Genomic DNA, 27,972 nt, shown 5'->3' with positions numbered 1-27,972 from the left:
GCTATGCAGTTTAACACGATGGCTTGTGAGAAATTAATATATTCCTATACTATCTTAGGAAATCCAAACACGTCGCCATATCAATTTACAATGGGCATAGATTTTAGTGGGTTTTGGGGAGTGGAACTAGTTGGATGAGGCAGCAGGGGCCATAACTTCTGTGGGACAAGAGGGCAGCTACCCCAGACACTGCAGAGAGAAGGCGAGCGTGAGCCACCTCCAGAAGTGGATATGACATCAACATGGGGCAGGACCTCTGACCTTTCCCCAGGCACCAAGATCCCTATGGCTATGGATTCAATGAATCAGAATGTAGAATGATCTTGTGCCAATTCTGAGAAGAAATATACTATGTAGGAGCCATCAAAAAATGACAAAAAAACCCATAGAGATAAATACAGTTATTCACCTAAGTATTCCAATTTTGTAGATTTGGAATATTTGAAATACTTACAACCTTATCAGGTCACTGTCCTCCTGTTATACACATCCAGTCTTACAGTACAATGGTGTATTAATGGTGGCACAAAATTGGGATTACATAAAAACTCTAACCCTATAGGAATGTCAATAAGTTTAACAAATGCTAAATTCTTGCAGTTAAATAGATTTCGGTTTGTTGGATGTACTGGACAGGTATAAAATTTACATACCATCTTATTCCTATCTCCTCACAGATAAGCTTTTTGGGAAGCGCCTTCTGCAGGCTGGTCGCTACATTACATCACACAAATCCTGGATGAAGACAGTGCCCACAGAAAATTGTGATGTTGTCATGACGTTCCCAGGTAAAAGTCACTTTGTAAGGGCTACACCTATCATACTGTAAGAATGTGTCAGACATCTGAAAAGTACCTTCATTGCCTACATTCCAAGCACTCAGCCACATACAGCTGAGAGATCCTGTTGGTGAGAAATGGCTGTAACACGTGTAACCTTGTAGCACAAAAGCACACTGCTAGTTGAAAGTTGTGATGAACACAGAAACAGAAAATCACCTTTAATTTTTATTATGACTAACCTTGCTGTACTACCCTTTCACTACTTTATGCTCAGACACTACTGATGACCACACTCTACTATGGCTGCTAAACCACGTACGACTGGGTATTCCTGAGCTCATCATGCAGATTCGTCATCAGCGGCACACAAGAATCTATGCCTTCTTTGTCACATCTACATATGAAAAGTATGCGCCTTTCTACTATATGCTCTAATGTACTGAAATGTATTTTCCTGTATGCAAGGACAGGGGTAAGACTTGAGGTAAAATAATTATGTGTATGTTTCACAGGAAGTGGTGGAAGTGTTGTAGAGATTCAGGAGAAATATAAAGTGGGCTGAGCAGGAAAGTGATTCAGAAAGACCACTGGAATGCCCTGGCCTTGTAAATCCTTATAATGAAACATGAAGCGTAGTTTAACTAATTAGACCTCTAAAAGATTTGGGGTAAACAGGAAGAGACCATTAAAATGAAATTTTATGTAAGAGAGCGCACATCAGTTCAAAAGTGTGTTTTGTAAGGATCCAAATATAGACCGCACGTTAGCTTTATTTATGCCACCCCCAAGGTACACTCTATTTCTCTAGAACTCCAGTACACCATAAATATATTGTCAGAATTTCCCCGTCTCATTGTAAGTGTTCTTCCTTTTATCTATTTTTATTAAAGTTTTATTATTTCTACCCCACTTGGTAGTTTACTCCGCGGTGCGGAGGAGATTGGTCTGCGAAAGCCAGTGAAAGCAGAATTTGGAGGTGGAACTCGGATCTTCTCTTGTGAGGAGGATTATATCTACCAGAACATTGAAAATGAGTTGAATTTTTTCACATCTCAGGTAAGGTTCTGCCATCTTTTCCATTCAATTGTGTGTTTATAGGAACAGTCAAGAGAATGATACACTTAAGTACTTTGTTACTTAAGTGTGTCTAGCTGCAACTATTCTACATACTGTTACACAGTGAAGGGGCAGTATAACAGCACTGGGCGATTTTGTTTCCCCACCTTTGACATAGTAGCCTATATTATTCCTCTGTGTTGACCTTCTTAGCACTAGGTTGGTACTTGTATCTGCGCTTTCTGACCTTATTGGATTGCTGTTTTGTTACGGCAGTTTAAATGCTCTTATTGACCTTAACTTAATGCCTTTGTGAATTACCTTGACAAACACCCGTCTGATTTTAAAATCATATTATAAAATACCATGCCCCCAACTATCCTGATTTAGGAGGGACAGTCCCAATTTTGGGTCCCTGTCCCGCCTATCCCTTCCTCTGTCCCGTGTTTTAAGTGGCGATGCAAGCACGACATTGTAAAGTGTAATTGCTTGTATATGTGAGTTCCGCGAGATTTTTTTAAAAAAGTGTCCCTCTTTCACATTTTGAAATGTTGGGAGGTATGAAATACAGTATTTCTGAATGGTTTGATAGCATGTTGCAGAGGCACAGCTTTCCTCGTTATGAGTCATGCCGCAGTGTATGAGCACATCTTTTGCTAATGACATAGATGGAACAATGTAGGAGCATTAATGTTCTATTTCTGTAGTTTACCCCAGGGTTTTTGAAAGCTAATGCAGGAGCATGGCTGTTCTGGAGCTAATGCAGGAGCATGGCTGTTCTGGAGCTAATGCAGGAGCAAGTTGTTGCCAGCCCTATAGGCAACTGCAAGCTATAATTGCTACCTAGTGGCATATTATTTTAGTTTTTGGCATACAATCCTTTTGTTCATGGCATCTGGCAACACTACCTGCAACCTACTACTTATCTCATCCTCTTAATGTTGTCCACTAGGAAGCGTTTACAAACATCCATGCTGGGACAGTAGGGTTATAGCTTGTTTGTAAAATGTGGCAATGTATTTGTAATGTCATTTTTGCTTGTCACTGTGATTTGTCCGCGTTGCTATGGTATATGTCCAAATGGAAGTGTTTTCATCAGCTGCGTCTGTTCTGTCATCTATTGTGGATAAGGCCTGTCTCTACCTTGTTTCATTAAAGTATTTGTTAAACCTTAAGTAAGCAGCCTACAATTCTTAAAGGTATCCAACCAGGCCCGGACTGGGACAAAAAATAGGCCCGGGCATTTAAGCCTGAGCAGCCCATATTTATTTATTTATTTATTGTTAAAGCCCACCCTTCATGTACCATCTTTGCATTTAATCATTCACACAAATCATTAACACATTCATTAATGCAGTCTCACAAATCATTCAAGCAATTCATCCACACATGAATTCATTAATTGTCATACGCATTCACACAATTCATCCACACATTTATTCATTCATTCTCATACGCATTCACACTACCCCCTCTCATCATCTTATCTGCCCCTTCTCACTATGTTCCCCCTTTTCACTATGTAACCCCCTTCCCCACTTCTCAATATGTACCGCCTCTATCTATCCCCTCTCCCCCTTTCTCACTACCTAACCCCCCTCTGCCCCTTCTCACTGCAGCCCCTTCCCTCACCCTATTTACCTTGTTGCCAGAGCAAGCAGCAACTGCGACCGCGCCTGTGGCAGGGCAGGATTGACTTAGGGGCTGATGGAGCTGCAGCTCCAGGCTCCTACCTTAAAATAGGCCCAGTCAGGACCGGACTGACTGGGCCTATATGGCCGCATTAAGGCAGAGCCCCTTAAGCCCGCCGCAACTGCAACCGGGTCCGCCACTCTAAGGCAGAGCCGGCCTTAGGTGTTCTGGCGCCCTGTGCGGACTACTCCTCTGGTGCCCCCCCATCCCAAAAAAAGAAAGGAATAAAAACTTGTAACAAAACTTCCCTTTCTCACTATCTGTCCCCCTGTATCACTATCTACCACCTCTGCCTCTTCTCACTGTTATCATTATATACTGAGGCAGACATTGACGGTGGTACAGCATAATACTTATCACTATATACTGAGGCAGAAATTGACGGTGGTACAGCATAACACCTATCACTATATACTGAGGCACACATTGACAGTGGTACAGCGTAATCCCTATCACTATACATTGAGCCAGACATTGACAATAGTGCAGCATAACCCCAATCACTATATACTACGCCAAACATTGTTGTGGTGTAGGCCTACCACTTCATTGTCTGGCTTAGTAGTAGGGATGCACCGAAACGAATTCTGGACTGAAACCGAAAATGCAGCATTTACCTGTCCGAAACCGAATATGACCTCCCCACACCATAAAAAAAAACCTTTTATTTAAAGTAAGTAACACACCAAAATAGGACAAAACAATTAAAAAACAATATTATATGTATATATATATGATTGTTAACAGCAATCACATTCCTATCATGCCCAGGCATACCCAGATTCCAGGATGTACTCGCAGACTTGGCATGATAGGAGTATGATTGCCCTATCTACCCCTTCTCACTCCCTTCTGCCCCATCTACCCCTTCTCACTCCCTTCTCCCCTATCTACCCCCTTTCCCCCTATCTACCCCCTTTCCCCCGTCTCACGCCCTTCTCCCTATCTACCCCCTCCTATCTACCCTCTCCCTCTTTGAAGTTCACTTACCTTTCAGGAGTCCTGCGGTGAGGGTGCAAGGCCTCTGCCTCCCAGCTCTGCCACTGTATGGAACAGTATAGAGTGATGGGAGTTATGATGTACTTTTAGAGCATAATTAGATCATGAAAAAGACATTGGAAATGGTACAGCATAACACCCATCACTCTCACACACTTACCAATCCACACCTATATACCAATCCACACCTATATACCAATCCACACGTATATACCAATCCACACGTATATACCAATCCACACGTATATACCAATCCACACCTATATACCAATCCACACCTATATACCAATCCACACGTATATACCAATCCACACGTATATACCAATCCACACGTATATACCAATCCACACGTATATACCAATCCACACGTATATACCAATCCACACAAACACCAATCCACACATATATACCCATCCACACATATATACTAATCCACTCTCACTGAATATTTTCCTACCTTTCCTCTTTTCTCCTTACAGCTCCTTTTCCTCCTCTTCGCTCCTCTTCTTCAGTTCTTCTGTCTTCTCTGTCTTCTTCCGGTTCAGAGGGCACGGACAGCGGTGGGCGCGGCTTCAGTGTTGCGCGCCGGGATCTAACAACAAACCCCGGCGCACAGCAGCTGTTGCCGCGCGGATCACAAGGGAGCGGTATCGGAGGTCTTTAGCAGACCTCCGGCTCCCTTGAGTGATTTTAAGCCTGCTCCTCCAGCGGCGGACATTACTGTCCGTCTCTGGAGGGGTGCCGGGTGCCGCAAGTTGGCACCCCCTGATGAGCGGCACCCGGTGCGGACCGCCCCCTAGAGTGTGACGCCCTGTGCGGTCGCACACCCCAAAGGCCGGTCCTGCTCTAAGGGGCCGGGAAGCCCCCACCAGGGCCAGCCTTAGGGGTTTGCGGCCGCACAGGGTTTAAATTAAAACATCGGGGCTTTTTTTCAACTTTATTTAACATCCTCCATGTTAAATAAAGTAAAAAAAAACTTTATTTAACATGGAGGATGTTAAATAAAGTTAAAAAAACCCCGATGTTTTAATTTAAACCCTGTGCGGCCGCAGACCCGTAAGACCGGCCTTGGTGGGGACTTCCCGGCCCCTTAGAGTGGCGGACCCGGTCGCAGTTGCGGCGGGCTTAAGGGGCAGGTGCCCCTTATGCCCTGCGTTAATGCGGCCGTAGGTAGGGTAGGGGCCTGGAGCTGCAGCTCCATCAGCCCCTAAGTCAATGCGGCCCTGCCGTGGCCCGGCCCACCGGGCAAACGCCCGGTGTGCCCGATGGCCAGTCCGGGCCTGTATCCAACTCACTGGACATGGGTGTAAGCCAAAGCACAATCTAGTGATGGGTAAAAAGGCCTGATCTCAGGCATCAGCAGAGGATTTAAGGATATCGCTAAACTCCAACCTTAGTTTAAAAAAAAATATTGTGGACAAGGCTGCACCTTTAAGAAATAGTGTCTCAATCCACACTACTGACTCATGAATGTATTCAAGTAGCCTTAAACAATCATAATCACAATCATGATATGTTGTTGAACTCTCAGCCTGGGTTTTTCTACAACAGCTAAAAGTGTGGGGAAGCTTAGATTGTCGAATTATCCACTGCTAGCAGGCTTAAGGTAATACAAACGGAAGGCTTATGTCGGGAAAAATCATCCTGTATATACTTTTGATAGGTTAGAATAGCAATTCCTGTTCATATGAAGCAGATTATAAAAGTATATGGCTGACTTTAAAGTATTTCCTGCATCAAAGTAGAATAATAGCTATTCAGAACTTTGGTGTAGTGAATCGACAAAACAGTTCCTAAACTTCCATTGAAAAGTAATATATTTTTCTTTGTGTATTAAATGTAGGGTCACGAGTAATGTACCAGTAATGTATAGGAGGAGTGCCTGGGTAATGAAGACCAGGCCATTTCGCAGTATGATAAGGGTGTTTGTCTACTGATTGGGATAAGATAGCAGAACTCAGTTATCACTTTTGTCGGTGGTCTGATTCGCAGACACTGAAGTGGTGTACACTGGCCTGCGACAAAGAATTCCGGTGTCCGCCACTCGGACCACCGAAAAATTGATAATTAAGCCCTGCATCGTGTTCTGCTTTAGTGTGCTCAGATTCTTCCCTGCACGCCAATCTGTGATCTGGCAACAAAATAAGCAGACTAGATAACCTTAGAATAGCTTATTCATGTAATGTGTCTGAATTAAAAATAAACTATACTAAATATTGATTAAAAGCAACAAATATCAGCCATTAATTTGTTTTGATTCACTTTCAAACCAATTTTTCATTGCTTTTTTCTTTTTATATAGGTTTTTATTGATACCCATTGCATTTCATCTAATATATAATAAAGTCGATTTTTAATTCAGACATATCGACAAGGCTTATGGTCTCCTATTGTCTGGGGTGACTCAGACACTCTCATTTCGGTTTGCATCAAATTATAGGGATCACTATACACTGAGCCAGACATTGACAATAGTGCAGCATAACTCCAATCACTATATACTAAGTGTCAGGACCCTACCGGTCGTCGGCGGGGGCTCTCGCCCGGCGGCGACATCGCCCGCGTCCTCGGCCATATGTCCGTCGGGTCCCAACCCGTCGGCGACGGAGGTCCTCACCCGGCGGAGTCCCCGCTGAGCAGCTACATCCTCGGCCGCACGGCACGGCATCTCCGTGCCGCGGGCCGCGTCCCCGGTCTCCGTTGCGGCGGCAGCCGCACGCCAGGACTAACAGTGTGGCGGGGGGGCGGGTCCTGCGGTCCCAGACCGCTGCTGGCAGCCGGGGGGGTGTGTCCTGCAGTCCCAGACCGCTACTGACAGCCAGGGGAGGCGTGTCCTGCGGTCTAACCGCAGAGGGGAGGGATTAGGGATTACTTGACAGCCACAGAGAGAGGGGGGGTTAGAGGAGGAGTAACAATTAGGCGGGCTATTTAAACCTGCAACCCTGTACCTTCAGTACTTGGTTGTTCAAGTTCCCTACCGGATTCCTATACCCTGTTGCTGGTTCTGCTCTATTTGGATTATACGGACTTTTGACCCTCGGCTGGATTTCTGGACTTTGTTTTTGGATTACCCTTGTTGTACTGCGAACCTTCTGATCTGATTACATGGACTTTTGACCCTTGGCTGTATTCTGGACTTTGTGTGTTGGATTACCCTTTACTTCACTCCCTTGCACCCGGTGTCTCTGCGCTCCGCTCCCAACTCAGCCTTGACACTAAGCCAAACATTGATGTGGTGTAGGCCTACCACTTTATTAGTAGTAGGGATGCACCGAAACGAATTCTGGACTGAAACCGAAAATGCAGCATTTACCTGGCCGAAACCGAATATGACCCCCCCCTACACCATAAAAAAAACTTTTATTTCAAGCAAGTAACACACCAAAATAGGACAAAACAATTAAATAACAATATTAATATATATATATATATATATATATATATATGATTGTTAACAGCAATCACATTTCTATCATGCCCAGGCATACCCAGATTCCAGGATGTACTCGCAGACTTGGCATGATAGGAGTATGATTGCCCTATCTACCCCTTCTCACTCCCTTTTGTCCTACCTACCCCTTCTCACTCCCTTCTCCCTATCTACCCCCTATCCCCCCGTCTCACTCCCTTCTCCCTATCTACCCCCTCCTAACTATCAACCCTCTCCCACTTTGAAGTTCACTTACCTTTCAGGAGTCCTGCGGTGGGGGTGCAAGGCCTCTGTCTCCCAGCTCTGCCACTGTATGGAACAGTATAGAGTGATGGGAGTTATGATGTACTAGAGCATAATTATATAATGAAAAATACATTGGAAATGGTACAGCATAACACCCATCACTCTCACACACTTACCAATCCGCACATATACCAATCCACACACAAACCAATCCACACACATACCAATCCACACACACACCAATCCACACACACACCAATCCAGACATACACCAGTCCACACATACCAATCCACCCATATACCAATCCACACATATACCAATCCACACATATACCAATCCACATATATACCAATCCACACATACTAATCCACACATACCAATCCACACACATACCAATCCACACATATACCAATCCACACACATACCAATCCACACACATACCAATCCACACACATACCAATCCACACATACACCAATCCAGACATATACCAATCCAGACATATACCAATCCAGACATATACTAATCCACACATACCAATCCACACATACCAATCCATATATACCAATCCACACATATACCAATCCACACATATACCAATCCACACATATACTAATCCACACATACCAATCCACACATACACCAATCCACACATATACCAATCCACTCTCACTCACTGAATGCTTTCCTACCTTTCCTCTTTTCTCCTTACAGCTTCTTTTCCTCCTCTTCGCTCCTCTTCTTCAGTTCTTCTGTCTTCTTCCGGTTTAGTGGGCGTGGCTTCAGTGTTGTGCGCCGGGATCTGACAACAAATCCCGGTGCACAGCAGCTGTTGCCGCGCGGATCGCAAGGGAGCGATATCGGAGGTCTGTTAAGGCCCCGGCTCCCTTGAGTGATTTTAAGCCGGGTTCAAGGGCTAAAGACCTCTGATACCGCTCCCTTGGGAGCCTGCTCCTCCAGCGGCGGACATTACTGTCCGTCTCTGGAGGGGTGCCGGGTGCCGGCAAGTTGGCACCCCCCTGATGAGCGGCACCCGGTGCGGACCGCAGCCCCCCGCCCCCCGCTAGGTACGCTACTGGGTGTCCCAGAAATAATTGTGACATACTTGTGAGAAAGCTGAATATTTGTGATATCTCTCTGCCTCATCTTTTCTGCAGTATAATGTGATATTCCTCCGTGTTATGATGTTGTATCTCTGTTTTATGATGTGATATCACTGCCTTATAGTGAGATATCTCTCTGTGTTATGTGATATTTCTTAGTTACTGTATAATATGATGTTTTTCTGTGTTATGATGTGATATTCCTGTGCATTATGACAGGGCTTGACAAATTTGTTGTGAATCTAGGCGCCAGCTAAAAAAGTTAGGAGACAGGATTTTTTTTAAACTAACAGTTGGTTAGGAGTGATCTGATCATCATCAGCCCACTTACTAAACTCACTGACATTTCCAGGTCAGTGCTGTTTTTTTTCTTTTTTATTATTTTTTTTTTAACTATTTCAATGCTGATGTTCCATTGGAGCACAACATTGACTGATATTTAGTCCCCACAAGCTTTTGGGGACAAATGTTAACCCCTGCAATGCCACGAATGTGTCATACACAATTGTGGCATTGAAGGGGTTAACGCTGCACTGTCATGGAGCGATTGGGCAGCAGAGGAGGGTTGGGGCTGCTCTCCACACTCATGTGGAGACCGAAGAACCCTCTCCACTGTCCCTGGCAGATGGGACGCAATTGCTGGTCTATAGGCCAGCCATTGCAGGGGGAGTCTATTTGATGACTGCTGTAGCCTGCTGGTTTTCCTGCAACCGTGTTTTCAGCCTACAGGATCACTCCGTGGGAGTGATCTCAGGCTCGGGGGCGGGCTCGAAGTGGCTGTGCTGTCTGCCCAGACTCCCAGTCTCCGCGTGGTGACGCGGGGGCAATTTTTTGTAGATGTAAGAGGCTGACAAACACCTAGGCGCCGGGACAAAATTCTCTGTCGCCATGGCGACCTGGCGCCTGGGATTTGTCGAGCCCTGCATTATGATGTGATATTCTGTTGCGTTATATATGGTGTCTATCTGCTTTATTACGTGATATACTTCTGCTGCCACAACAAAAATGCTTAGACCAGCCCTGATTGTAAAAGCACTGGTCTTCTGGTTGGTAGTGTTACTAAAAGGTTGGAACACATCTGTAACGAAAACACATGGTGTACAGGCCCAGCATTGTTATCACAATGCAGAAATACTGCTGTTTTAGTTTCTGCTTTGTATGATCTCATCTGTTCACTTTGTTTAGTGGCGCAGTTCCAGAATACCTCTCGAGCATGGTGCTGGGCCTTGACTTATTGAAATGCCTTGTGCTGCACAGGTTTATGTAGAACTTGTTTTGTTTTCAAATAAGAGAGACACAGCTTATTAATAAATGTCTGGTATTGTGCAGGAACGCCAGAGCATCATCAGGTACTGGATGGAGAACCTCAGAGCCAAACATGGTGAATCTCTGCATAATATCCACTTCCTGGAAGGGCAGCCAATCAGTGAGTGAGCTTTTACACAAGCTTATTGGTGTAATTAAATATCCCCTTATACCTTCTGTTTGTGAATTACTCTCACTCAAATTTTACCTTCTTTTTCCTTCTCCTTCATTCTTCTACTCTTGCTTATTGTACATCACCTCATCACTGTTGCAGTCCCAGAACTTACTGCTCGTGGGGTCATCCAGCAGGTGTTTCCTGTCCATGAACAGCGGATACTGAGCCGGCTCATGAAGTCCTGGGTCCAGGCTGTTTGTGAAAGGCAACCTCTTGGTAATACAAGTTTTTCTATAATATTCTTTACAAAAATGTTAAGGAGGAGAGGCTTGACTACTTTACAAGAAACATGTTTTATAAGTTCTGTTTAAGGATGCAGGACACCTATCTATTTTAATTATGTATATGAAATCATTCATATTATATCAACTAAAAATTTACATTGTGTATACAGTAGTATCCAGCTTTTTAATAATTTGTTTCCATGTTATTATTAATTTGTTTCATTTTCTATAGCACCATATTCTGCAGCTCTGTACAATGGGCAAACAGGACATACATATATATAATATAAAACATAACAATTTGACTTATAGAAACTACAGGTGAGGAGGGCCCTGCTCAAACGAGCTTACAATCTAGATGGCTTCATTGGGCTTCCTTATTAATCTAGTTCCCTATAAAAGTAACAACTAGAAATGGTATTCTTATTTTAATGTGGGCCTCGTGTACAGTAAAGCATGGTAGTTATTCTCAACAAATTATATCTCTTTGTACAGATGAGATATGTGACTATTTTGGGGTGAAGGTTGCCATGTACTTCTCCTGGCTTGGATTCTACACTTCGTCATTGGTCTATCCTGCCATGTTTGGCATGATGCTGTGGTTCTTTACCGAGTCTGACCAGGTAAAGTCATTAAAATATAAGATTTATAAAAAAAAAGAACAAACATAATTATTTTAAATACACACTTTATGTGTAAATATTCCATTAATATATTAATATATTTAATATATTTCATGCCACTGGCAGGATTAATATATTAATATAATTAATATATTTCCTGCCACTGGCAGAAAAGATTCTTCAGCAGGGTGTAAATACAGCAGGAAGTACAACAGAAAATTGTTTCCTTTGCAAATTAAACAATTTCATACACTGATAAGCAATAACATTATGACCACCTGCCTAACATTGTGTAGGTCCCCTTTTTGTCGCTATAACAGCCCTGACCCGTTGAGTCATGGACTCCACTAGACCGCTGAAGGTGTGCTGTGGTGTCTGGCAACAAGATGTTAGCAGCAAATTATTTTAAGTCCTGTAAGTTCCAGGGTGGGGCCTCCATGGATGCATACTGGTGCCATGTGTTCTCCAGGTAAGCAACGCTCACGCACCCGGCCATCAACCTGCTCAGTGGTCCAGTTCTTATGCTCACGTGCCCATTGTGGGCACTTTCGGCAGTGGACAGGGGTCAGTATGGACACCCTGACTGGTCTGCAGCTACTCAACCCCATACACAACAAACTGTGATGCACTGTGTGTTCTGACACCTTTCTATCACAACCAGCATTCACTTTTTTTAGCAATTTGAGCTACAGAAGCTTGTCTGTTGGATTTGACCATATGGGCCAGCCTTTGCCCCCTACTTGCATCTATGAGCCTTGGCTACCCATGACCCTGTCAATGGTTCACCACTTTTCCTTCCTTGGACCACTTTTGATAGGTACTGACCACTGCACCCCACAAGAACTGCAGTTTTGGAGATGTTGTGACCCAGTCGTCTAGCCATCACAATTTGGTCCTTGTGAAAGTTGGTTAGATCCTTATGCTTTCCCACTTTTCCTGCATCTACCACTTTGAGGACAAAATGTTCAATTGCTGCCTAATATATCCCACCCACTGACAGGTGCCATGATAAGATTCACTTCATTTCACCTGTCAGTGGTCATACTGCAATGGCTGATCGGTGTACATTAATTTGTGTTATAAATGTCAAGGTTCATGATCTGATCCTGAAACAGCAGTGTAAGAAGAGTTTTGGAATGAGATACCCCAGAGCTCCCAGGGCACAAGATGCCCTTTATATATTGAATTCCTGTCTTGAAGAAGTAAGAACAAAAGGCTGAGGAAGAGGCACAGCTGAGGTGCAAATGACAGTGACATGAAGTATGAAGTAGCTTAGCTGCCTCCGCCATTAGTAAGTGCTGAGGAGTGGTTCAGGCGTTAAGGGAGAATAGGTATTTATTGTTTCGTTTTTTTGTGATGATCTCTTGCGCCTATAAAAGTAATTTCAACGGAAGGTCAAATGTTCTTGTGTGTTTAAATGTGCCATATGAAGCTTTAAGGCTTCTTCTTGTCACACAGAGTCATGCCTGAACAGATCTGTAGCCATCTCTGGTGCCTGGAACTATGGTCTTAAACTTACTCATTCCACCATCTGGCTAACAATATTGACTATGGCTTCAACACAGACAAACTTAAACAACGCATACAATAACACATTTGGCTCAAGTGTGTCTTTTATCCATTAACTCTAATGTACTTGGACACCTTCAGTCACCATTAGGGTACAACTCTTGTAAAGTCCACTTGTGAACCAGCTTTGTCACCATCTTGTCAAGCGATAAATAGGGGCAGTAGGAGGTTATCTCAGCGATGCAGTCATGCACTCTTCCACTTTAGAAGTCTTCCTAATGCTTTTAATATATGTATATACACATATATAAATGCACACATACTCACAAACACTACTCCCCCTCTTACCTCATGGAGACACACTGCTGCCCTAGTGAATCCGGCACCCTATGCTTTCCTGCAGGGGCGCGGTGGAGCTGATGCCATAAGGCGCCCAACCCTGGGTGCCAGGGAGTGCTCTAGTCACCATGGCAACCAGGTGTCCAGGGTTTGTCCTCCCCCAGCCTTAAGATGTATTTGTTACAGTCCAATTCATGCTATTCATATGATGGCTACATTTATGCCAGTGTCGTTAGAGGCTGAGGACTAGTAAATGGTATGCAAGTCAGGTTACATTTACTATGCTCAGGTAAAATGTTAGAAACTTATGGCACATTTCTCCTACATGTTTAAGAGGTAAACATGTGGTGTTATTTATTGTAAATGTAACTGCGCATACAGTTAAACACACAAGTTTAACTGTATGGGTGGGGGTGAGACATGTAAATGATACTGGAGTCCTTTTTTGCCAACCTTGCCTACACATACATGATTGGCACAGAAAGGGTTAAAAGACCACATGCCATCAAGGTTATGGTGAGTGATTGTTTGTAAGTAGAGCAATTTGTGGACTGCCAGCTTCACTAGATTTCAAGTGGATCTGACTTGCAGCTTGCATGGAGGTACAAGGGAAAGCAGAGCAACTCTCTTTTTCACAACAACTTAAACTGTCACTTGAAAAGGGGGTTAAAACTTGTCGAATTAACTCAACGCCGCGGGAAAGTGAGCTGACTTGGGACTAGTCAAACAGACTGAGCCGTCAACTCCAGTACCTCAGGTATTTGACAGCAATTCTACAGCTGGTAAATGAAACTTATCTTCAAAAGAAACTCAAAAGCACTTGACAGCATTGTAACTGTGGCTAGTCGAGTTACTACTTAGAATTGACTTGTCTGTAATTTTGAGTCCTGGTTTTTTTTTGGTCAGTCGTGTTAGCACTAATAAGAACATGGACCTTAACGAATAAACTTGCCTAATAGGCAAGTCTGTACTGTACTGTCACCTTGGTTGTAACTTAGCTAATAGCTCATGTCTGAGTGACTCCTTCAGCATAGTTTCCAGTTCTGCAATGGCCTTCTGACATTCCCCTTAGTGTTATATAATTTGGTCACTGAAAATGGCTTCTTTTATTTTGAACAAATTACTCACCAGGTACCTCATAAGCTTTTACCTTCAATGCAGAAGTTCTAGGTGAGAATTTAAAATTCACAGGTGGCTATGGCCTAGCAAATACCCATGGGCCTGGTGTCGTCTAGGGTTACTGAGTGCGTGATTTCCTTGAATTTATTAAACCACAGAAGAGTCTTCTTCCAAATGTACTGGAACCAAATGTAGACCTTCAGTCAAAGGTCATACCTTTTTACTATTGCTGTTTCCATGGACTTGACAGCCTTTTCATGGAGAAATTGCTATTCAGAATTCCAACCAAAAAGATGATATGGGCTATTCTGTATCTCAGACTATTTCTGGGACAGAACCAAGTTCTCTTGATACAGCATGTCTCCCTTCTAAGTACAGTTGAAAGCGAGGGATGTCTTACTGGTGTATCTTTCCAAGCAAGATTTGTTCATTTACTTTGATTTGCCTTAATAAAATCAAAGTTGTACAATAACTTTGTAACTTTAGTTAAAAGCTTGGAAAGGGAGCAATGTTTTTCTCCTGAACGAATTACTGTTAATAAAAAGGTATGTAGAAGAAGGGTAGGGTTTTATGTGTCGATGTGTTGTTTGCATTTGTCCTATCTTGTTGCCTGGCCCTTCAGCTATTCACCGTCTGTCATTTTTCAGACCAGTCGTGATATTTGCTGCGTGGTCTTTGCCCTTTTCAATGTCATTTGGGCTACACTTTTCCTGGAGGGTTGGAAACGAAGAGGAGCAGAGCAGGCCTACAAATGGGGCACACTGGACACCCCTGCTGAGTTTATTGAGGAGCCACGTCCTCAATTCAGGGTGAGTGACATGTTAGAGTAATGAGGGTGAGTAAGGTAATGTTTATATGGGATCTTAAGGAATACTCACTAAAACAGTAGTTTACAGTTGTTTTAAACATTTTAATTCGCCATTCAGTCAGTGTGAGCTATGAATGGATAACCCCAATAAAATACTCCAGCAAGAAGAACTGTGCAAAGTTTATCCTGTAAGAGGACGCGAAAGAAATCTCTCCAAATAAAATGTGCATTATGCTGGGTCAGCAGTTAGCAGTCTTGACCCTAATGCAAACAGTACTGATAAAAGTGGTGAAAAGTAAGGACTTGATTCCCCTACAAACAAATATTGCTTCTTTAATCTGATCTCTCCTAATAGCATTTCTCATGATTTATAATGTTTCCAAAGGGTGTCAAGAGGATTAGTCCAGTGACCAACTGTGAAGAGTTCTACTACCCACCCTGGAAACGTCTACTTTTCCAGTCCTGCGTCAGTCTCCCAGTCTGCGTGTCCTGTCTGTGTTTTGTTTTTGTGGTGATGCTGGCTTGCTTTGAGCTTCAGGTTAGTGGAATATTTATTTCTGAGCAAAACTTACTAGTGCAGTAATATTTGGTTTCTGATTTTATGTAAACCTTACTGATTTCAGTCTTTTATTTTAGAATAGTAGTTACATCATCAGAGTGATCCACAGAGTGTTCTCAAAACTGACCTGAGCAGATGTAGCCACTAGGTAGAAAATATAGAATTTGATGGGAATAACAACCATTTGGCCCATTTAGCCTACTAGTTTTACTCCAGTTAGACCTCAAACTTAACTTCTTGATTTTTTGCATATCCCATTCATGCATCGTTTTTCCTTACTGTATTAACCCCTACCACTTTTGCTGGGAAAATGTTCTAACTGCTAAGTGAAGAAACATTTTCTTATATTTATTCTAAGCCTTCTACCCTCCATGTTATATACATTTGGCCCTAGAAATGTACGGTACTAATATGGTTGTTCTAATGGTTATTGGTGAACTATAATTACACAATCCTTTACATCCCTGATCCCCAATGAGTATTTGGCTTGGCAAAGGCTGTCTGACCACCATGGAGGTTTAACCAAACGACCCAGAGTAGGAGGTATACAGTGGGTCTCCTTTATTAGCTCCTTCAAGGTGATGTACAGTTGCAGTACCTCCAGTTGCTTTATTAGTTTCTTCTAGGTGCTGCATAGGTGGTACCTAGTGGAAGCTATGTGGGGGCTATGGCTGGTTTTATTAGTTCCTTAAGATGTTTTATAGAGGTTAACCATTTCTACACCTGAACTGCAAACCTTTCTTTTCATAACTGTGTGACAACTAAATCCTTTAATGTCTTACTTAGTTGGAAGGCATATAGCACAAACTCCATATGATTAATCATGGAAAGAATCAGGTCTGTCTATATTGGCATGCCAGACTGGTAAAACAGCAGTCATTAAAGAACATTTCTTTGTGGTGCTGTCTTCTGTATCTAGGGCCGTACTGAAGGTCATCCACCATATAGGTATTTTAATGTCATGCCAGAGGTATAGCTGGGAACCATAAAACTTGGACACAGTTATTCAGTGTGGTTGCAGGAAAACTATCAAGCAGACTGAGCATCATTTTGTAAAGGGCCGCCTCTACTTTGTATACAATGGTATCTAATATGAGACCACATTACCTGGACAAGTTTACAGTTTTACCGAGTACATGTTTGTTATGTAGTGTATACTACCACCCAGTGGCTACTAGCTGAAGTTGTTTTTCAGGGGTGAGCATTGAGTTTTGGCACCTAGGGGCAGTATTTCTTCAGGACTTGCAATCTAACACCATAGACCAGCACACATTCTAAGACCATACACAAACACTCTAACACCATACACCAATATACTAAAAGTACTTGATTAAAGCTTTAAAACATTGGGGCAACCATAAACCTTCATGTTGACTACCGTGACATCGAGCGTTCAGATTTTTTTACACATCAACTGCGCACTTTGTCATAAACCTGTCACAGTTGACTATTACATAAGCACCAACTGATTTGTCAAAATGATGAAGCTACTGATATGTGATATGTCTATATGTGATCATGAACTTGCGCTCAGTAAGACGCACTGATGGTCCTGGGGCTGGTTTTGAAAGCACGTGACTTTTATAATTAACCTGATTTCCGATTGCAGCAATATTTCTATATTAAGGCAACTACCTAGCATCACTCATTCTATGCTTCTCTATCTTTCGGCAGGAGTTTGTGCTAAGTATAAAGGAGCTCCCTCGGCTTGTGCGTTTCTTCCCCAAGATCCTCCTGGCTGTCATAGTTAGTTCCTGTGACGAGGTTTACAGGAAGATAGCGTACTGGTTAAATGATATGGGTATGATAGATCTCTTTTTCTCCTGCCGTCAGGATATATCCCTCTGTTTATTCTTTTCCATATTCCAGTTTTTCATTTTGTCTTTATGTAGTGTTCTCTGTTCTAGTTTATTGCTTTATTCTCTGTAACATAGAGAGTTTTATTGGGAACATGAGAACATGGGGCAGCATTACTTATTGTGGCCAAAAACCATAATAAAATAAGGACTGAGTCTGCCATGATATTAGATCTAAGTGGTGGCATGATGTATGACTTACCATAAAACAATGTAAGTCTAAAAGAATTGTTGGTACCAAGTGATCTCTGCAGAATGTAAAACAGGATCTTCCTTCTGTCATCATTGCTTTCTCTCATTGTTAAAACATGTGCCTTCTTTTACCTATACTTCTTTTCATTCTTTGCAGAGAATTACCGTTTACAGAGTGCCTATGAGAAACATCTCATCATCAAAATTGTTTTAGTAAGTAGAATGCTCCACACTATTGTATTCCTAGATGTGCACTGGATTGAGGCTATATGAGGTTAGAATGCATGCAAGAGATATGACAGCCACATCTTTTAGAGGACCTCAAGGTGTGCTGCAAGTTCCATTACAATCCTAGGCACCTACTTATTGCTTGACTCTTGAAAAATGTGTATTCCATGTAGTTAATTGGGTTATTTTGGGAAGCAACTGATTTGAATCTTGCATTAGAAAAATAAAGAATCTGGATGTTAGTTTGAACGAGAATTAACCTCTTCATGGAGGCAAGTTATATGCTGAGTGATCTTGACCCTCCCCTTGTTTCTCATTAATTAGTAAATCACCATTCCACCCATTCTCTCACTCCATCATAACCATCTTTATGCATAGTTGTTTACATACAGTTTATGCTTTCTCCGTTTTTCTTTCTCATATTTTGACACCGTATGTTTTTATTTTACCCGTCTCCCTTAAGTTCCAGTTTGTAAATTCCTACCTGAGTCTTTTCTATATCGGGTTCTACCTCAAGGACATGGAGCGACTGAAGGAGGTAAGTTTGTATTTTTTGTTTGGGCTGTGGTTTTTGGTGGGGATCCATATATGGTGTTAGAAGCACATTTCAGGGATAATCGACCAAAATCCATTAATTATATTAGCATGTATAAACCAGGTGGTATAAAAGGGTCAAGGAAGCTTACTAACATACTGTAATATATTTGAAAATTGCATTTTTTCAGGTTGCATACAAAACTTAATACAGATTATATATATGTATATATATATATATATATATATATATATATATATATATATATATATATATAGCACTTTCAAAAGATGGTCAGCACTCCAGGTCTTTAAATTAACAATTTCTCTTTATTCAAAGTCAAGTCGACGTTTCAGTCATTGCTAACTTTCCTCAGGACATATTATTGGCAAATCCTCAAAAAATCCAAAAATGCAAAGGGAAAAGGGCAGTGATAAAAAAAATACAGATCATACAGCAAAGCGAGGAATTAGCACACACCCAGCAAATACTGTTTTAAAGCACCTATCAGACTCATAAATATTGGGATTTCTGTTGCACTATATGGCCATATATTGCTTAGCCTGCAACTATGTCGGAGTAGTCCTGTGTAATCGTAACATGGCTGTATTGCTTACCAAGGAGCTAAATCAGTGAGACTGCATTGCATTTTAACCCACTGAGACTCTTGTGCAATTCAAAGCCCTCTCTGGACACCATTACTGAGGCACCTGCGTGGCAGGTGGGGTGCTCAAACCTTAGGTCTGGTCATAACCTAGAACTGTACAAAAAAAAAGAGACACCCTTAAAAGCAATGAAGCCCAAATTTTGGGGTGCTACTGAAATAACCAATATGTACAAGAAAGCATGAAATCAGCGCTTACCCAACAAATTATTTTTAAAAGCACCTATCTGAAGTCAATCTGTCTCACTTTTTGACCATATTTTTGCTTAGCTAAGGTAAGGTAGGTGTTTGTGGTATGCATTGGTTATTGGGTAGAAGTCAGCTTGTTGTTTGCTTCTACGCAATTAAACAGGGAAGAGCGCTTGATTTAAAAACTAAAACAAAATAGTGTCCCACAGTCTGCCTTATACAAGCAGTCCTCACATTCACATCTGGTTAGGCTTAAGGAAAAAAATGACATAAGACAAAATTATATCAGTTAAGTACAATTTTTGTTGCCTGTTTGTTTTTTGAGGTCTGTTGCCCATTTTGCTTATAGAAATGAAATTAAAGTAACTATATAAAGGAAACACAGTACTCACTGGGCTTTATAGTTAATCTAAAGTGCACTGCTTTAAATATATGTGCATAATAGCACTATGCAGGAAATTAGTTTTTATTGGAACGGCACAGGGGAAGCAATAGTATCCAAAAACTTGCAGTTGGGTCTAAAATGGAGGACTGATGTAAGTTGATGATGTAAAATGAGGAATGCTTGTATCAACCTTCAATGTATCCATTTGCCTTTCCATCCCATCTGTCCCATTTTTCTTCACCTTCTTCAAGGTTGCAGTTCAATGGAGAAAACCATACCATATTGTTGGACTGTTGGAGCTTCTATTACTGCAGCTTTTTCCCTACCATTTCTCCATATTTTTTATCACAAGGTCCTTTCCTAGACTTAATTCCATGACAAAAAAAATCTAATACACAGTGTAGTGCGATCATTGTGAGGAAATATAGGTATTACATATTCAATATAAGGTGTACTGTAGGTAACAGTAGTTCACAATACTATATTGTCATCTTCAAAAGGACCTAAAAGCGAGCTGTCTCTGTGACGTTATGGCAGTGAAGGGTTAATGCATGCCACTTGGAAGGATCATTATGTAGAAAATAAATGGCACATAAAAAAATAACGGAAATAAAATGCATTTCACAACTTATTTACTCTTCTAATCGACAGTGACAAGTTAATCGCAGAATCACATGTTTAACTAAACCCCTTGGGCTCTTGTTTGATGCTGTACGATATTAACATATAGAAGGTTGCAGAACCTTACAGTTGGAACTCACTCTTTTGGATCTATTCCCTAAAGGGAGAGTTGACATGAGAGTTTGCCACAGAGTGGGTTTGTATCCTTGACTTCATTATATGTTTTGAAGGTCCAACCCCTGTGAGAGTGTGCGGAAGACCTTGGCTGGCCATGTGTAACACAGAGTTAGATCCATGTGATTCCATCAGTCTCCCTTCCCATTAAATTATGCATTATGCAATGTTTGCTGGAGAAACGTACTAGTGTGTGTCCTTCATAATGAATAGCGAAGTGAGGGAGTCAAAACCACAGCCTTCCTGCCAGCTTTCCCTTTTCGTACAGCTGTACTGTGACAGTAGGTGGGCTGTTACAAGCCATAACCCAAAATCAGAAAAAAAGGAGCTTTAAATACATAACTAATATTTTATTTAGTATGCTCCATATCACTTATATAGCTCAGCTGAATATGATGGCACTATATGCATCAGCACATATTAAACGTTAATACCATCCTAATACTCATTAGCGCCTGTCTGATCTCTTGTCCCCAATTTAATGCTCGAGTATTTTACAACATGTTGTTGGTAACATATTCACTGTAAGAACAGATAGAAAAGGATGGGTAAAATTGATGTGGGAAGGAGCAGCAGTTTAAAGTAATAGCTGTCTCCTAAGAGTGATGGTCTCTTTCTTCAAATAATACCCTCATGATTGGCAACAAATAAAGGGATTGATAATAAGTAAAAAACCATCAATAAGCATAACTTACTACTGGTGATCAAGAAAGGAAAAAGAAAATTCTTCTGTGCTGCTCACCGCCTCACTCTCACAGTCCCTTGGCCAGGGGTACCCGCATACACAAACCCCCGGGGGCGATTAGTTTGCTTGGATTCCTTAGCACGTTATGTAATAAACGTAATAAATATAATTTTAGACCTGTGTTCTTTTCTAAATTATTGGTGAGCCAGTTAATTGATGGGGACTAGAACATGTGATGTTGCCTTAATTCTGTCATTTCTCTTAAGTTCCCTCTTTCATTTTTTGTTCATTATCTCTTTTTTTCCCATTTCCCTCTGTTTTTCCTTGTCTTTTCCCTCCCTACCTGCTTTCCATCTCACCTTACAGCTCCTGCTTGTATTCTCTCTCCCCCAAAGCATCACCCGTCAGACTAAAGATGCTCTCCTTCCTTTCCTCACCCTTCAGTTTCACCTGTTCTTCATCTTCCTCAGGGCACTACTCAGATCAGCCGGGTGTCTCATCAGATCAAAAGTATGAAGGGAGTGGTGGGGTGGGAAGCTTGGTGCTAATGTGGGTTGCATAACAGAGCATAATGAAAATGCATGATAGCTACTCCCACTAGTTAAATGTAAATGTTACCAAAAGGCATTTCACCTCTAGTATATTGGCGTATGAATATAAGTTGCTTTTATTAAAACAACACTGCCAAAATCAGTGGCTCCCACAAACCTCCTGTGATGGAATGCCAAATAAGCTGATGGATAGTTAAGTCTAAGTAAGAAGGTAAATTAACCAAATGGGCAATCATTTGTCTAGTGTTCTTCTGTTGCACACAAAAATGCCAAAGAACCGTCTAAAAAGGTAAACCTCAAGTGAACATAAACCAAAATAAAATAAAGAATATTCTCACAGCATATAGATAATGTATGTAAACAAGCAACAAAAATACATAGCAAATCATTTAACTAATACTAATATTGGACAATTGTGAGTATAATTAACTCCAGTCGGCAGGAAAAAATGTTTGTGTATATGGAAGTAATTCTGTATGGTCATATAATATAAGTGATTTCACATTCAGAAAAAATAGCAAGGGTTTTACAGATCCTTAAATAAAAGATCGATTTTGCCTGGATTAAGAATTTTCTTAAGATTGGTGCCACTCTTCTAAGTAAAGTGAGGGGCTCAGGGCTGGAAGTTTGTGAAGCTCTTTGGTAAGAGAAAAAATGGTAAAATTGGTAAATTTAACTGGTGGAATATAATGCTATTAGATAAATACTTGGAACAAAATCTTATTCCTAGATGCTTTAGGAAAGAGACCTACTTTTAAAGATTCATTATTTATGAAAAACAAAAAAGTGGAGGTTAATTCTGGACACCTATTCAGGGAATATTTATCTTACTGTTGAATAATTATAGGAAAAATGTCATCAATATCCAGAATATAAGCAAATTACTAAATAAAAATAGGAAGAAATTGGGATAATGTGTTAAAAAAAATCGGGTTATGAGCTTGAATAGATGAACACTGCAAAGTTATCATCAAACCAGAAAACGTTTATTTAAATAATATCTTAGAAATACACCCCAAGCTATCATGTAATTATCCAGTAGCCAATTTTTGTTTAAGCAGTGCCCAGAGTATAGCATGTACTACAGCAACTATTTCCAAAATGTGGGTTTAAACAGCTCTGATTTCAGTGGGTTGCCTTTACCCAAAACCCAAGCTACCAAACAAGGGGCCAATAAAATTTGTGTTGTGTTCTCACAATAAGTTAAGTACAGAAAAAAAGGTGTAATCTATGGCTTATGCGATATAACATGATGACAGGGTCCATGGTGTCCATGCCTGATCCCAGAAGTGCGTTGTTGCCCCCATATGTCCCACCCTTTTCATAGCACAGGCAGTGGGAGAACCAATTTCCACTCTGTCTCTGTAAAGCAGTGAAATCAGTATTACAGACAAAGAGCTGTGACGCTGCTTTTACACACATATATATCCTTTAGTTACATTTTTTTCTTTTGAGGGACGTACATATTTCATATATTTTACATTGGTAAATATGTAATACCCCAAAGAAAATCTGTCATTTATGTTATTAAGATCATCTAGGGAATTGCAGTGTCATATTCTGTAAGGTGCAATATTAATTTGCACCATTTAATAGACAGGGTCCATGGTGTCCATGCCTGATCCCAGAAGTGCCTTGTTGCCCCCATACACAGATGCTGGCCACGCTCCTGGTCATACGCCAATTCCTGCAGAACATGAAGGAGGTCTCACAGCCCCACCTCTACCAGAAAATCCAGCAAGGAGAATTGAATCCACAATCCGCCTGGCGCATCATTCACCATGGCTTGAGGAGGATGTTGCAGAAGTATGTTATCCCTCAGCGCCCAACATGGTTCTCTGGGGACTCAATGGAACCTGGTTCAGTTGGGCGCAAAAAGTGCCTAAATGGAGGATGTGGGGTGCCAGAGGAGGAGGAAGAAGGCATAGCGTCTGAAGATGATGAGACAGAAGAAGAAAGTATTATGGATTGTGGACTAAAGTTAAAGAGGGTTAGTTTTGTGGAGAAGGGTGAGAAAAGAGGAGAAGGCTGTATTCTACCCCAGCAAGAGGAGGAAGATGGGTTCCTGCAGGAGGGTAGCCCTACACTGGTAGAGAAAGGCAGTGACCCTGCCTCTGTGTTTCAGCTGGAAGAGGATGAGGAAGACGAGAGAGAGACTGATGGCCAGCAGGATGGAGGAGAACAAGAGACTGGGGTAAAATTGAGGCAGTACAGGAGATCAAGAAAGAAAGTGACTGTGGGTGAGGAATTAAGCAAGGGCGGAGAGGAGGAAGAGTATGAGTTGGATAAGAAGCAGAAAAGAGACTCCTGGATGGTCCCTCCAGATGAGTTTTACCCCACAAAGCTGTCACAGGCTGAGGTGGAAAGTTGTATGAAGAAGTACGAGGTGAGAGGGGGTGAAATACATGTGTATAATTGAATATGCTTTTATGAATTAGGACATAGCTGTGTTAGTCCAAGTGAAGATGGAGTAATTAGTCAAAGGTGATACTGCTTAATGGCCTAACAAAGAAAAAAGTATTTGATCTGAAGAGACCTCTGAGGTCCCATAATCTTATGCGGCTTTGTTTTTTTATGCTGGCCCTTTAAAAGATATGACATAGACTAAATGTATATATGCAAATAGCACAGATGTGGTATTACATGCTTTTCAGCAGTTTGCGTTATGGCTCCAGTTAATTTGGTTCAAAATAAGCATCTAGAAATACTGTGTTTGCTAGAAGTTATCTTGAGCGTAGGGTTCAATCAGATTTGCTTGCTTGTACTGAGTTCCACATAAATTCCCTCCAAATCTGATCTATAGCTATCTTATTCTGTACCTTCAACATGGACCTTAGTAAATATAGCTTGCGGTCCACATTTTATCTATTTCTTGTAACAGTAGTAAGCAAGTACATTAACACAATGGATTTATTTCTAAAGGCCTTTTATCCTGCAACATAATCACTTATATACAGTATATATTAATAATGACCCCATTGTTGCGATATAATTTATCACTCACAAATCGTGCCGTCCTTAAATTCCTTTTCAGAATTAGGTAATTTTTCTAGGCGTATGCTGTCTATATGGTTCTAGATTTTGTATTGTGGAAATGTTTATTGCTGTGACTTGCTTAGCCGTCTTGAATTTTCTTTATCCCGTGTACCATACTGTAGTTAGCAACACAAACAGCTTCATAAGACCATTTCTCTTTCCCAGGATACTTTTCAGGATTACCAAGAGATGTTTGTGCAGTTTGGCTATGTGGTCCTCTTCTCTTCGGCCTTCCCACTTGCTGCATTATGTGCCCTTATTAACAATATCATTGAAATACGCAGTGATGCCTTCAAGCTATGCAGTGGGTATCAGAGACCATTTGGTCGCCGTGTGGATGGTATAGGACAGTGGCAAGTAAGGAGCTGGTGGGTTTGGAAAGTAATGTTAGACAACAGAATGACTGAATCCCCTTTATTACATTTTGAATCAGTTATTTAATATTTCCTTAACATAAACTCATAATTTTTTTCTCAAGTACACACATATATATATATATATATTATGGAACATGATCGCACTATATAATTCAATTATGTGTTTATTAAGGTTTATAGTATGATTGTGGAAACCGGCCTGTTATTCCACTTAATAATTAACTTTTTCTTTAGGGCTCCAGGGTAATATAGATGTTGGCAGAAAATGGCAAAGTGTGACACTTTTCAAAAGCCATGCTTGATGATTATCACCATGTCTTTCCAGAATGTGATGGAGGCAATGGGTGTTATAGCCATAATTGTGAACTGTTACCTGATTGGTCAGTGCGGGCAGCTACAGAGACTCCTACCGTGGCTGGGACCTGAAAGTGTGATCATATTTATTGTGGTCCTAGAGGTTTGTAGCAGTCATTCTCCCCCCTCTAGCTTATGGTAAATACCAGTGTTTCTAGCATGTGTGCATTTCACCTGTATTTGGCTTGGTTTGTTATGATGTGTGTATGCAAAAAATAAAAGTCAGGTGCTGAATACATAAAAGGTAAATTGTGAATGCATAAAAATATAGTTTGTTAAGGAGGTTTGACAGCCCCTATAAATAAATGACTTATAAAAAGTTAATTTCAGTAAATCTATTTATATACGGCTTGCACAACTTTTTTGTGGGGTTGGCGGTAAGGGATTTACATGGGTTTTATATATTGCCACGCGTTAACACAAGCTTACTGACACTTTTTTACATTGCTACATTTGCTTTGTATTCCATTTACCTTTTCTTGTGTTGCCAATTCTATGTGGAATCTCTAATCTTCTTATGTGTGGGCTGCACACATGGGAGGAACCTGTTAGAGTGTTGCTGCAGTCAGCTTACTGCAGCATTGTGTGTTGTCAAGTTGGACATTGCAAGTCTACTATCAAGTTCTGTTGAGTTCCACTTAATAGTTGTCAAGTTGTTTGTCATATCTGATGGTGCTATTGAGTTTAATACAATTCTGGGTTTACTTGGCTCTTCCCGAGTTGGTAAATTGAAATTTGTTGGGTTGCAAGACAACAGATTGACAACTCTATTGTAAACTTGACTGAACTTTACTACCTCTGAATATACTAGCTGCTATAATTTCCATTACAACTTGGGGCTCATCATGGCATTCAAGCTGACATTCCTAAAGTTTGGTTGAAATCACTAGCACTAGCAGATAGATGCTGTAGCCATAATATATGCCCTGGCCAAACTATATGCCAGTAACCAAAACTCTACCTTCCAGTATGTTCTCGCAGAATTAAAGGCATTTTGGCGATTACATTTGCTTGCATCACACTGATGGCTTTTTACTAACTATAAGAATAGAAAGTATTTATGTTTGTTTCTCTAAGACACTTGAGTATTCTATCTTGTAAACTTGTCTGGCCTGCACATGAGTCTAAAGCTGTGTAATGTTCTCAATGACTCTTTCCCTGCAGCACTTTGCGTTGCTCCTGAAGTACATCATACATGTGGTAATTCCAGACATCCCCGGATGGGTGGCTGAGGAAATGGCAAAGCTGGAATATCAAAGGAGAGAAGCGTTTAAGGTAGTAAGCTGGAATGTGAATCAATTTTAGTGTTAAAAGACATGGTGGTAAGGAGAAGATGACCTTCTAATTCTTATAGTGATCACTGTCTGTCAGATTAACTGTATTTTTTATTGGAATCTATAAAAGATAGTCCTAAACATACACTGTCAGAAGTCAGAAAACATCTACAAGCCAATAGTAATAAACTCACCCTCATGTATTTCCATTATTTGTGATCTGCAGAAACATGAGCGCCAGGCTCAGCATCGCTACCAGCAACAGCAGCGCAGGAAGCGGGAGGAGGAGGAGAGGCAGCGCCATGCTGATTACCATGCTCGAAAAGAGCGGGAATCCCGAGGAGCCGATGAAGGAAGACCCCCAGGGCAAGACTCCCAATCCCATGAAAAAAACACAAGTAAACCTAAGCCATGTGGCCCCTCTGGGGGGAACACCCATGACAAACCGAAGAGGCCCAGCTCACTGCTGGCCAGCAATAATGTGCTAAAACTAAAGCAAATTATTCCCCTGCAGAGCAAGTTTTTGTCAGGGACCAATGCCAAATCTCCACAATCACCCCCAGGGGGAGACACTAAAATCCCTAGCTTCCTCAGCTTCAAGTTCTTGAAATCCCCAGAAACAAGAAGAGAAGCTACACCGGAGAGAGCCCACTCTCCAACTAAGCCCTTCAACCCTGGAAAGCTTTTTAACTTCGGGGGCAAGGGAGAAGGACAGGTGGGAGGTAATGGACTCGGGGTACCTATTTCCATGCAACCACGAGGGGCCACAGGGATGGGCTCATCCTCTGATGGAACAGTACCTGGCAAGTCTCAGCTAAATGGGCTTTCAGAGGATATATCCATGGATGATGGGGAGGACCAGGGCAAGGCACATAAACAGTGA

General features: G+C 41.5%; 1 protein-coding gene across 1 annotated transcript; it reads left to right on the top strand.

The window, feature by feature from the left end:
• Positions 1-18: 18 nt before the first annotated feature.
• On the top strand, positions 19-27,972 carry LOC149285053 (anoctamin-8-like). The gene is made up of 19 exons (XM_089495851.1): positions 19-25; positions 678-788; positions 1,057-1,189; positions 1,700-1,838; positions 10,637-10,733; positions 10,887-11,003; positions 11,507-11,634; positions 15,249-15,410; positions 15,795-15,947; positions 17,643-17,769; positions 18,174-18,229; positions 18,708-18,782; positions 21,864-22,007; positions 23,703-24,434; positions 25,250-25,441; positions 25,787-25,918; positions 26,980-27,090; positions 27,316-27,825; positions 27,898-27,972. The coding sequence occupies exons 1-19, from the start codon at positions 19-21 to the stop codon at positions 27,970-27,972; spliced, it is 3,201 nt and encodes a 1,066-aa protein (XP_089351977.1).

Source organism: Sceloporus occidentalis, unplaced genomic scaffold (assembly GCF_023333645.1).
Source record: "Sceloporus occidentalis isolate IW3139 unplaced genomic scaffold, rSceOcc1.0.p SCAF_85, whole genome shotgun sequence".
In the NCBI taxonomy this organism is placed as follows: Eukaryota; Metazoa; Chordata; class Lepidosauria; order Squamata; family Phrynosomatidae; genus Sceloporus; species Sceloporus occidentalis.
Note: the sequence above shows the minus strand (reverse complement) of the source record. Positions and strands in the feature narration are given on the sequence as shown.